The sequence below is a fragment of the Mauremys mutica genome, chromosome 20 (genome assembly GCF_020497125.1).
Source record: "Mauremys mutica isolate MM-2020 ecotype Southern chromosome 20, ASM2049712v1, whole genome shotgun sequence".
In the NCBI taxonomy this organism is placed as follows: domain Eukaryota; kingdom Metazoa; phylum Chordata; order Testudines; family Geoemydidae; genus Mauremys; species Mauremys mutica.
In genome coordinates this window covers 838,965-852,062 of record NC_059091.1, presented here as the reverse complement: position 1 = coordinate 852,062, position 13,098 = coordinate 838,965, and the positions used below count along the sequence as shown (strand labels likewise).

General features: G+C 44.5%; 1 protein-coding gene across 2 annotated transcripts in view; it reads right to left on the bottom strand.

The window, feature by feature from the left end:
- The window catches only part of AQP6 (aquaporin 6), a 16,455-nt gene extending 3,357 nt beyond the window's left edge, over positions 1-13,098 (bottom strand). Inside the window, exons 1-4 of one of the 2 annotated variants that reach the window (XM_044994829.1) lie at positions 12,721-13,083; positions 11,380-11,538; positions 10,888-10,968; positions 4,171-4,328 (exon numbers count right to left, since the gene is read on the bottom strand). In XM_044994829.1, the coding sequence (XP_044850764.1) occupies positions 4,171-4,328; positions 10,888-10,968; positions 11,380-11,538; positions 12,721-13,083 (761 nt within the window). Of the gene's footprint in view, positions 1-4,130; positions 4,329-10,887; positions 10,969-11,379; positions 11,539-12,720 lie in introns of those variants that run through there. The other variant, XM_044994830.1, reaches the window with a different exon arrangement.

Genomic DNA, 13,098 nt, shown 5'->3' with positions numbered 1-13,098 from the left:
ATAGATTTCCAGTCCCTTGCTGTAATCTAGATTACACTCCCTTAAGCATAATTTGCCTCTCTAAGCCTTTGTTACAGACTTCATTTAAATATGGCATTAACAAATCAACACATCTTTAGTACCTTGCGGCTGGGAAATCTGTCAGGTCCAGTTGGTTTCTGCTTTTTTTTTATAGCCTTGACAGTGTCCTTTTAATCCCCTATGCTTATGCTTCATTCTGATGTATATAAATCCTTGTAAAAATTGCACAAAAAAGCTCTTGCAAATAATCCTGAAAGGCAATAAAAACTTGACCATTAGAGTTCTGAATAGAGAGGATATTTGCCATCTGCCTGCTGAGCTTCAGACAAAAAGATTGACAAAGTAATTATTACCCAGATGGAAATTTTCTCTCTCGTTCTTATCTCTTCTGTATCTTGGTGGAAAAAAAATACAAGAGATCCATTTTACTGGAGAAATATATCTTATTTAATGCTCTAGTATTTTCTGTTAGTGTCTAAAATTGGCAGCAATCATGAGGAAATAGCAAGGTCAGTAATAGAGAGTTTTATGTATGAAACCGGTGAGGCTGCTCTGGAAAAGGGTCTGTTAAAGGCTCTGCTTTCTCAATAGTGCAATCTGGACACTCTGGGATGCTTCTTCCATGTGGGAAAGTCTAAGCATAAAGTCTGAAGAAATATCTGAGGAACTTTGATTTTAAAAATATTTTAAAATGCTCACAAGCTCCTGGGGGGAGGGATAGCTCAGTGGTTTGAGCATTGGCCTACTAAACCCAGGGTTGTGAGTTCAATCCTTGAGGGGGCCACTTAGGGATCTGGGGCAAAAATTGGTCCTGCTAGTGAAGGCAGGGGGCTGGACTTGATGACCTTTCAAGGTCCCTTCCAGTTCTAGGAGATTGGTATATCTCCAATTATTACCTTTATTACAAGCTTGAAAGTGGTTAAAACAAAGAGGAACAAATCATGTTCTGAGGCTTAACTGATTAGCACTTGATTGTTGGCTGTACAAAGTATTATTAGCAGTTGATGTGCAAAGTGTTATTGGCATCATTCTGATATCTGAATAGAGGTCATGAGAAGTAAAACAATGGGAGGCAAATTGAGAATCGTGAGAAGAGCAATTCTTGCTTATGTCATCTGTTTCTCTGCTAGTGATCAACCAATAAAACAAATCAAAGGAGCCATGGGCAATTTCACTACTTGGTTTGTAAAATATACAGCTACAGGCAAGCATGATCCAAGGGGAAGGAAGGTAGTCTAGAAGTTAAAACAAAGCAATGGGAGCTAGGATTTTTAAGGGTCAGGGAGGACGATGTACATTGCACCTATGGATTTGCAGAGCTCTGACATCTGCGGAGAATTGGTGCAGCTCACAGCTCGGATGCTGTAGGGCAGTCTGCAGTACATGCTCACCAGAACTGAGTAGCTCTCACCCAGCCCTCAGACTTGAGCTCAGCTCGCTGAATCACACAGCAGTAGCAATAGCCTGCTGGGCATTCTGGGAGTTGTAGTCCCCAGCTTGCTTGGCCCCGGCTGGAGGAGGTAAACTACAACTCCCAGAAGAGAGTGAGCCAAGGGCATTTTTGAAAGTGGTGTGGTTCTCTGTGGTGAATGCTGTGAGAAGAGTAGTTGTTGCTACTTAGGGTTGCCAACTTTCTAATCACACACAACCAAACATCCCTGCTCCTTCTCCAAGCCCTCCCCCACTCCGTTGCTCACTCTTCCTCACTCTCACTCACTTTCACCATGCTGGAGCAGGGGGTTGGGGTGCGGGAAGGAGTATGGGCTCTTGGGGGGGTGCAGGCTCTACGGTGGGGCTGGGGATGAGGGGCTATGGGTGCAGGACTGGGCTGGGGCTGCAGGGCCCCCCTGCAGCTTGCATTGGTTGCAGTTCCCAGCCCTTGTGACCAATGGGAGCTGCGGAGCTGGTATTCGGGGCGGAGGACAGTGCGTGGAGCCTCCCACGCTCTGGCCTCCAAGCCCTAGGGGCCGCAGGGACTTGGCGGCCACTTCTGGGGGCAACCTAGGGCCAGGTCAGGTAGGGAGCCTGCCTTAGCCCCAGCTCCCTGCTACACCGCCATCTGAACTTTTAATGGCCCGGACAGCGGTGAAGGCTGGAGCTGTCAAAAACCGGATGCCTGGCAACCCTAACAGTCATGTGTACTTGCATCTTCTCTGCCTAACTTCATGACAGGAGTGAGGTTTAGGACAAACCCTTCTTGTTGGCATTTCCCATTGGCTAATGTAGGCAGTGCCTCACCTCACATGGAGGCTTTTATGAATCCCATTCTTAGGTGCTTGTCTCCCCGCAGTCATTGTGCATGGGGCCAGGCACCCAACTCAGGTTTTGTGGATCTCGTTATTCCAGTGTTTTTCTAGGCCCCCCAAGTCCCTTTGTAGATCCAGGCCTGCTGGTGGTAAGGGGATGCACCTGTACACCCGTCCAGCTCTCTCATCTATCCTTGTCTGGCATAACAAGTGGTCTGATCTCCTTAGTAGCCAGGTTTTTAGGGGCATTGTAAAGAACTCTGAAAAAGTTTTTGCAAAATAATTTATTTACAAAGTTATAAATACAGAACTGATTCCAAGAAAAACAAACAAAGGAAATGTAAAATGCCAGCAAGTGGAATGTCATTCAGTGGCTGTTGGACTTGGCTGGTTTGACCAGCCTGGTAGAAGAGAAACCATCAAGGTTTCTTGACAGACAGTTGCTCCCTGTTTCATGGCTATTGGAAGAAAGGCCTTGGAGGAGAAGGCCTAGGAAATTCCTTGGTTTAGTATGGCTCCCATGAACAAGTGAAATGACTGGATAAGCTTTCAAAACTCTCGTATTGGCTGTAATGTCACGGCGACATAGATCATACAAAAAAGCCACTAACTTGAGAATCCACCTCAGGTGTTAAACTGAGCCCCATGCGTGTTGGAGCAGGATTTGGTGGGGTGGGGGTGTTCAGTCAATGCTGTGTAGTCATGCAGTACAGACATAGTTTATTAATTTAGTAAATAAATTTATCAATTATTAGTGATCAATTATATTGCTAATGGTTATAGGTAGTTAGCTCACTATGGCATCTTAGTGCCTTCATTAAAGATGTTCAGTGCATGACTGAAGTGTGCATTGTAAAGTGTATCCACAGCCTGATGCAGTGAGTAACATAAAGTGGGTTCACTGCTCAACATACTGTGTATTTATGATGGATTTCAAGTTTCTCAGGAAGATGAAATACCCAGGGTAAATTCAAGAGTCACAAGCCCAGGAAAGGGACCTGTCTTATTCTTTATTATGATGGCAGTGGGTTTCTCAATTAAATCAATGGGGCTTAGAGCCCAGCCTTCATAAATACCGTGTTGATCCATTGGAGAGCTGGGGAGGGGAAGATGTGGTTCAAATGATGCCTAAGGTCATAAACAGAATGACTCAGTACCATTCCCTGATGAGCTTTCAATTTTCCTAAGCAACAAAATTCACCCTGCCACATTTTTTAGAAAATCCTGACAGAATGCGGAGCGGAGCTGCTGCTGCTACCTCTCCAGCCAGGCTCTCTTAGGCAGCCGCTGCACTGCACAGAGCAGCGACCCTGAAAAGCCACCTTCAGCCATGTGAGAAGCAGCTCTGTCCCACTCCCTGCCTGCACCCTGCTGCCAGGGACAGTGGATGAATGTGCCGGGGGCAGGGGAGGCGGAGCAGGAAGGACAGAGTCTCCATCCCCACCCCACAGGTAACTCTGGTGAGGTGGGGAGAGCATGGCAGTCCCCAGACTGGGCTCAGGGTGGGGCGTCACTAGGGAAGGCTTTGGGAGCAGGTTCCCTGACCTCTGCTCAACCAGGGCTGGGCTCAGAGGCATGTGCTGCTCCCTGCTGTGGCCCCAACCCCCACCAGGAGCTGGCAGGATTGGCTGCCCTGGCCCAGGAAGATGGGGCTGGAAGCTTCTCCTGAAGGAGACACCATGGGGCCATCATGTGTCCTCCCCTTTACAGTGTGCCCCCCCCCCCCAATGAGAAGGCACAAGTTGTCTGTGCTTAGGTCTCTTCCTACCATGATCCTGCACCCACCAGACACCATCAGATATCGTGCTCTGTCAGCTCATGGGATAGTACCTGGCCAACTCTAGAATACCCACTTGTCTGTGATTAAACCCTTTGTATGACATTGACCAATGACACAGGCTGCCTGTTCTGCTTTGCTTCGTCCATATCTTCTGCCTCCATGTCAAAGGTGCCTTTTAGAATTGCCAGCCTCTGTGAGAGACTCTTCAGGTCAGGATAGAGAAGTACATTATATATCAGAGAAGCAAGAATCGCGCCTGTCATGGGGCCCACCCAGAAAATCTGCAGAGATAGGGAGAGAAATAGCATATTATTATTAATGCACAGTGATAGTGCTTAGAAGCCAGGGCTCCATTGTGCTAGGCAATGATTGTAGCCCAAAATAACTTACATTCTTAGAATGCATGTCAGTATGGAGCTCTGCTCTTTTTTAAAATTGTAAAAAATAGGCAACCAAGACGGTCATCATATCTAGAATGAAGGAGAGGTTGATCTCTCTCTCTTATATAATATAAATTATATAATAGGTTGGGCAGAGATAATCTGTGAAGGGTCTTAAATGTAAAGATGAGTAGTTTTTGATGTGGTGGACAAGGGGAGCCAATGGAGGATGCAAAGAGAGGGGTTGACGGTTCAAGCGACAAGCCAGGAACATAATCTTTGGCATTTCAAATGGCTAGAAGTCAAAATAGAATTTGTCAAGACCAGAGAGGACGATCCAAAAGTTGAGATAAGCTGTTGTGTATGCAGAGGTTATTCATAATCAAAGATGGGGACTGGGACTCTTGGCTAAAATGACTTTAAAATGTCGTAATGTTAATATTTCATTGACTCCTTCACTACTGGCCAATGTTCTAGGAACATCCTGATAGAATTAACTTGGCATACTTCTGAATGTGTCAGGTATGCCCAGCAACATATTGTACCTGCCAGGCTGCTGAAAGCACTAGGACATCCTAGTAGAATACCTCTCCTGTGTTGCTGAATGTCCCAGGTATGTCCACTTACTTAGGTTATATGTTTTTGGGGCAAGGACCTTCTTTTTATACATTTGTACAGCGCCTAGCACAATGGGACCCCAGTCTGTGACTAGAGCTCCTAGGCCGGCTCCAGGCATCAGCGAAGGAAGCAGGTGCTTGGGATGACCAATGGAAAGGGGCGGCACATCCGGGTCTTCGGTGGCAATTCGGTGGCAGGTCCCTCAGTACCTCTCGGTGGGAAGGACCTGCCACCGAAGAATGAAGCGGCGTGGTAGAGCTGCCGCCAAATGCCGCTGAACACAGCAATTTTTTTTTTGGCTACGCCATTTGGGACAGCAAAAAAGCTGGAGCCGGCCCTGTAGGCACTACTGCAATACAAATAATAATATGTATGTCCAGGTATAATGCACCTGCCATGCAGCTGAAGGTTCCCTAATATTGCATTAATTTCAATGCACTAATGACCGCTTTACATCTCTTTGCAACCAGAGTGGTTGTGAGCCTTGCTTAAGTGGAAGCTTAGATCCATCAGATTGCAGCACCCTTCCCCTGCCAGTCCCTACCACTGTGCCCCATGCATGCCCTTGTACTGAAGATTTCCTCTCCAGCTGCATATTGCTACTAAGTCGTGCCATTAAGGGTTCAGATGGCTGATCTTTCTTCCTGTCTGGCATTCTCATTTCCTAAACCTTGAAATGTGTCCATGCAGCAAATGGTTATATCTGCACAATACCACAAGGTGGCAGTGTGTACAAACATGCTTGTTACATCTGGGCAAAGCTACAGCTGCCAACAAAACTGACAGCAGGCTGCTTACAGTGACCCTATCCTTAGTTAAGGCAGAGATACAGGAACTGAATGGAGGTGGGGAGGGAAGGGAAGTCGGTCCGTATTGGGGTTGCTTGGGAGCATGTTCATTTTCTGTAGCTTTGAGCTAAAATTACTTAGCCCCATTTCAGTTCTGTGTTGAGATCTGTGGATCACAACTTCCCCACTTCCATGCCTGCAATGGAGTAAACATTAAAAGACAAAATATACTTTGGGCCCTGAATCTTACCCTGACAGTACATGAACATGAGTTTCTCTGTATTAATTGCATATTTTGAGCTTTACCCTAAATATTTGTGCTTGTGGTGTAAGGGTATGTGTTAGATGTCAAAGGGGAAGTGAAGGGGCCCCTTCTACTCAAGCAGTTTCAACAGGAACACAGCCTTTGGCCTGTGGTTACAATTCATTAAGAATGAATGATCCAACCACTCAAACAGTGCCGCAGCCATCAAAACAGAAGAATCCTCCTGGACCGGCTTCTCTGGATGCACAGCTCGAGTGGGGAAAAAACCTGTCAGAGGAACCCAAGAGTATTTATACTTGGGCCCTGAAACAAAGAAAACTAATGAGCAATATGGTAACAAATTTACTCTGAGATAACAGGGCCTTTCCTACTTGAGAGACCAAGACACAGAATTATAGAAGGAAGGTAAGTGGGCTAGAACAGTGACTCTCAATCTTTCCAGCCTACTGTACCCCTTTCAGGAGACTGATTTGTCTTACATACCCCCAAGTTACACCTTACTTAAACTACTTAATTACAAAATCAGACATAAAAATACAAAGGTGTCACAGCCACACTGTTACTGAACAATTGCTGACTTTCTCTTTTTGCTATAGAATTACAACATAAATATAAATATTGTACTTACATTTGTACAGCCATATAAACAAGTCATTGTGTGAAATTATAGTTTGTACTGACTTCGCTAGTGCTTTTTATGTAGCCTGTTGTAAAACTAGGCAAATATCTAGATGCGTTGATGTACCTACTGGAAGCCCTCTGTGTACCCCCAGGGGTACATGTACCCCTGGTTGAGAACCACTGGGCTAGAAGAATAGCAGGGCCTGCTGTCACTTGGGACCAAAGAGGGTAATAAAAGACTCTTTGCTTACTAAAAACTTGCCTACGTGGGTACACTGGCTGAAATAAGCTACACCTCTACCCTGATATAACACGACCCAATATAACATTAATTCAGAGATAAGGTGGTAAAGCAGCGCTTGGGGTGGGGGGCTGTGCACTCCAGCGGATCAAAAGCAAGTTCAATATAACGCGGTTTCACCTATAACGCGGTAAGATTTTTTTGGCTCCTGAGGACAGCGTTATATCAGGGTAGAGGTGTATTGCAGAATAGCTCCCCCTGTGGCCAGTCTATTCTGGAATAATGCACTCATAGAACAGCTAATTATTCTGAAATAAAATGACGTTTATTCCCAAAAAGGATCCACGTAGGGAGATATTTTGGAATAGCTACTCCAGGATTGATTACTCCACATTAGCTATGCTACTCAATGTCCTTGCGTAAAGAAGTCTTGTCGGAATGTGAGCTGGTTCATTTCCTTTCCTGAAGAGGAAGCCTGTTTAACTTAGCTTGTAGTAAAGCATCAGCCTAGAGCAAACTTAATATTGGAGTGTTAAAATCTTTCTGTAGTGCTTTCTAGAGTGCCTCGTATTAAATGAGGATATTGATATAATAGGCATCACAAAAACTCGGTGAAATGAGAATAATCAGTAATACCAGGGTACAAAATAGATCAGAAGGACAGAACAGGCCATGCTGGTGCGGGAGTGGCACTATATGTGAAAGCACAGAATCAAATGAAGTAAAAATCTTAAATGAACCAAACTGTACCATAGAATCTCTATGGATAGTAATTTCATGCTTGAATAATAAAAATATAGTAGTAGGGATATACTACCACCCACCTGACCAGGATGGTGATTAGTGACTGCAAAATACTCAGGCAGACTAGAGAGGCTATAAAAATAAATTTAGTAATGGGGATTTCACCTATCCCCATATTGACTGGGTACATGTCACCTCAGGACGGGCTGCAGAGATAAAGTTTCTTGACACCTTAAATGACTGCTTCTTGGAGCATCTAGTCCTGCAACCCACAAGAGGAGAGGCAATTCTTGATTTAGTCCTAAGTGGAGCACAGGACCTGGTCCAAGAGGTGAATATAGCTGGACCACTTGGTGGTAGTGACCATAATATAATTAAATTTAACATCCCTGTGGTGGGGGAAACACCATAGCACCCCAATACGGTAGCATTTAATTTCAGAAAGGGAAACTACACAAAAAATGAGGAAGTTAGGTAAAAAGAAATTGAAAGGTACAGTGCCAAAAGTGAAAGCTGCATGGAAACTTTTTAAAGATACCATAGTGGAGGCTCAACTTAAATGTACACCCCAAATTAAAAAACATAGAGAACCAAAGAAGTGCCACTATGGCTAAACAACAAAGGAAAAGAAGCAGTGAGAGGCAAAAAGGCATCCTTTAAAAAGTGGAAGATAAATCCTATAGAGGAAAATAAAAAGGAGCATAAACTCTGGCAAATGAAGTGTAAAAATATAATTGGGAAGGCCAAAAACGAATTCAAAGAAAAGCTAGCCAAAGACTCAAAAAGTAATAGCAATTTTTTTTTTTAAATACATCAGAAGCAGGAAGGCTGAGGATGTGAGGGAGATTCCCAAACCTGAGCCATTCTTTTTTAGGTGACAAATCTAAGGAACTGTCTCAGAGTGAGGTGTCATTAGAGGAGGTTTTGGAACAAATTGATAAACTAAACAGTAATAAGTCACCAGGACCTGATGGGATTCACCCAAGAGTTCTGAAGGATCTCAAATGTGAAATTGCTGAACTACTACCTGTGGTTTGTTAACCTATCATTTAAATTAGTTTCTCTACCAAATGACTGGAGAATAGCTAATGTGATGCCAATTTGTGAAAAGGGCTCCAGAGGTGATCCTGGCAATTACAGGCTGGTAAGCCTGACTTCAGTACCAGGCAAACTGGTTGAAACTATAGTAAAAATTATCAGACACATAGATGAACATAATTTGTTGGGGAAGAGTCAACATGGTTTTTATAAAGGGAAATCATGCTTTACCAATCTACTAGAATTCTTTGAGGGGGTCAACAAACATGTGAACAAGCGGGATCCAGTGAATATAGTGTACTTAAATTTTCGGAAAGCCTTTGACAAGGTCCCTCACCAAAGGCTCTTAAGCAAAGTAAGCTGTCGTGGGATAAGAGGCATGGTCCTCTCATAGATCGCTAACTGGTTAAAAGGAAACAAAGGGTAGGAATAAATGGTCAGTTCTCAGAATGGAGAGAGATAAATAGTGGTGTGTCCCCCAGGCATCTGTACTGGGCCCAGTCCTATTCAACATATTCATAAATGATCTAAAGAAAGGGGTAAACAGTGAGGTGGCAAAATATGCAGATGATACAAAACTACTCAAGATAGTTAAGTCCAAAGCAGACTGCAAAGAGCTACAAAGGGATCTCACAAAACTGGATGACTGGGCAACAAAATGATGAAATTCAATGTTGATAAACGCAAAGTAATGCACTTTGGAAAACACAATCCCAACTATACATATAAAATGATGGGATCTAAATTAGCTGCTACCACTCAATGTGCAGTGGCAGTCAAAAAAAACAAACAGAATGTTGGGAGTCATTAAAAAAGGGATAGATAATAAGATAAAAAAAATATATTGCCTCTCTATAAATCCATGGTATGCCTCATCTTGAATACTGCCTGCAGATGTGGTTGCCCCATCTCAAAAAAGATCTACTGGAATTGGAAAAGGTTGAGAAAAGGGCAACAAAAATGTTTAGGGGTATGAAGCAGCTTCCAAATGAGGAGAGATTAATAAGATTGGGACTTTTCATCTTGGAAAAGAAATGACTGGGGCGGGTATGATAGAGGTCTATAAAATCATGATGGGTGTGGCAAAAGTAAATAACACAAGAACTAGGGGTCACCAAATGAAATTAATAGGCATCAGGTTTAAAACAAACAAAGGAAGTATTTCTTATTAACAATGCACAGTTAACCTGTGATACTCCTTGCCAGAGGATGTTGTGAAGGCCAAGACTATAACAGGGTTCAAAAAATACCTGGATAAATTCATGGAGGATAGGTCCATCAATGGCTACTAGCCAGGATGGGCAGGGATGGTGTCCCTAGCCTCTGTTTGCCAGAGGCTTGGAATGGGCAACTGAGGATGATTACCTGTTCTGTTCATTCCCTCTGGAGCACCTGGCATTGGCCGCTGTCAGATACAGGATACTGGGCTAGATGGAGCATAAGTCTGACCCAATATAGCTGTTCTTATGTTTGTTCCAACTGCTATATAAAAATACTTTGTTTTAAGAGGCCTGTTGGTCAGTGTCACTGATCATGGGTTTCTGAAGGGAGGCTCAAGGAGGTGATTAAACTGATCTAGCCCTACATGGCAATAAGCAGTTGGTATACAAGGGACCCCAAGCTAAGAGTAGAAGAATCACAAGCTTTCACCCCGCGAGAGGTGAGGATAAGAGGCCTAAGACCCAAAGGTGGTGCATTAACAGACCAGATAGTGCGACAGAGGTGGGGAAAGGTGTAGCTAGCCCCTTAACAGTGAAACACTGACTGATTACATGAAGATGAAGACATGCCTGCAGAGTGGTACACCCAGCTAATTCAGACTCCTAGGGACCTTCTCTTCCAGGCCTTTGGAACATCTAAAGAGGAGACTGACTCTTATGTGTCCTTCCCAGACTTTACACTGAGCCCAGTGCCTGCTGGGGAAGGAGTTTGGGGATTTAGTAAATGCTGGACTGATCGCATTCAGTGCAGACATAATTGATAAAGCTAATCCCATGTTACTCACTGTTGGGTCTCAGTACCTTGATATAAGGAGCTCCTAGAAACCTGGGATGCAATAAGGCCAAATTTCAACATCTCACCCAAGATATTTTGGAGATGGTAGAGACCTCTAGAACAGAAAGGGAAAGGACATAATGATATTACCCAGTGGACAGTAAACTTGTTGACTATGACAGCAGGGCCAAAAGATCTTGCAGGATTCATGGAGCAGCCAGTGAAGTAGATCTAGTAAACAGATGGGAAAGAAAGTATTAGGAGAATTTCACTGTCTAAAGATGAATGAAGTCCGAACGAACCTCATGTTTGATTTGTCATCTCTCTGTGGCTGTAGTTCAGGCAATTAGACATTTACAAATATCTCTCTTCTAGTTATAGTTTAGTCATCATTGCTGTATATTGGGAGAAGCATGGAATTGGCCTAATTGAGAGTTCCTCCCACAGTGAGCATCTTGTACTGGAAGAGACTGGGACTGGCATAACAATAAGCTTTCCCCACAGCCAGCACTCCTGCCCTGCTCCAAGCAGCGCTTTTGGCAGGCAGAGTGTTCAGAATTGGAGTGCATGTTTTTTATTTGTTTTGAAACAACCATTAGGTACAAACCCCTCCATGTTTTATGCAGTGCCTAACAAGCTTACCCCAATCATGTGTCCCAGGGCAACGGATATGCCAATGAATGTGGCTGGGGAGTTGGCATTTCTGTGTCTGTCGGTGGAAGCAAAATAACAAAGAACCAGCTGAAAGGTGAGAATGAGCTCAACAGCAACTGCTTGTCCAGAAGTGATGTTGCTCCGCACCTGGGGAAAGGGATGGCAAAGGGACTTCTTAGGAGATCATAGCAGCCCATCGGCTTCTGCCCACCAACCACACTAGGTAACGCTGCTGCCTCACACAATCCACCTCAAAAGCAGGCATCTGCAGTGACATGAGCTCCTGGGAGACTTAAGTGTAACAGTGGGGGTAAGGGGATCTTTCATGGTTTGTATTCTTAATTTTGGAGCCATGCAGTAGCAACTAACCAAGTGTAGGAGTGATAAGCACAGAATGTACAGATCAGGCAGTGATGGCAGATTGGTTACTACTGTTCCAAAGTTTTTGTAGGCTATTGGGGACAGATTTTCAGAATGGCTCAGTATCCAGCAGCTCTCATTGAGAACAATGGAGAATTCTACACATGCATACCAATTGAGAACCATGGGGGCTCTAGGGTGAAAATCTGTTCCTTATGGCTTAGGTACTATGTTGCTGGGAGCATGGAAAAGCAGAGAGGCAGGCATGTACTCATGCAACTAAAATCCACTTAGCTGGGAATGCTCAGCTGTTGGTCCTATCTGTGGAGTCCATTAAGTTGTTCTGATATCTTGGGTGAGTCCCTTCCTCGTTCTGAGCCTCACTTCTCATCTGTAAAAAGTGTGATAGTCACAGTAATCAATGCCCAATACATGCGGAAACCTTTGCTAAGGGTAATCACTTCCACTAGCCACTCCTTTGGCTTGACTTAAATAGGCACAGATCCATTAGGTATCTAGTATAGTTTTGTTTGACCTGTATTTAAAAACCCACCTGTACTGGGCATTCATTTCTAGTTGGTCACTGCGCAGGTTTCACTGTAAGGATTAGCCCATTTGTGTTTCCATCTTGAGCAGATGGCAGTGATTTTTTTATCACAAATCCTCCTCAATTCATACCTACCACAGCACTGGCCTCCTAATTTAGAATTACAACATAATTCAGCGTGGTTGGCAGTTTCTCCTCCTGTAGCAGGGTGCAGGTCAGGACTGAGGTGCATTGACACTGCTATCTGTCACCACTACCTATAGCTACATATTAACCCAAGCTTGGCCTAGCAGGGGGCCACACAGGTCAAGAATGAGGGGACTGGAAGAAGTGTGTTGGGAAGTTTGCACGTCTGGCTCACAGCAATGTTAATGGTCATTCACTTTCATCAGCACTATCAAAAAGAGGGGTGAGGAACTCACCGTGTTAATGCCTAAGCTTCCTTGGACCTCTGCAGGCGTTACTCCATACAGCGTGGCTGCTCCAGCGATGCCTCCAGCCAGCTGGGCAACCATATAGCAAGCAGCTCTTGCCAAAGAGATACGAGAGCCAAGCAGGAAGGCCATAGTCACAGCTGGGTTGACATGAGCGCCACTGACATGCCAGGCAATCTGGACCACAGTAGCTGCAGCCAAGTTGAAGGTAATGGAGATCTGTAAGATGGTGGGGAGGGCTGAAGGCCACCGGAGGACTGAGCCCAGGCCAAAGAAGACGTAGATGGAGGTGGCTAGGAACTCAGCGAAGACAGCCCGATAAAAAATCACAGACAGTACCTCCTTCCACATCCTCTCATGAGCCCA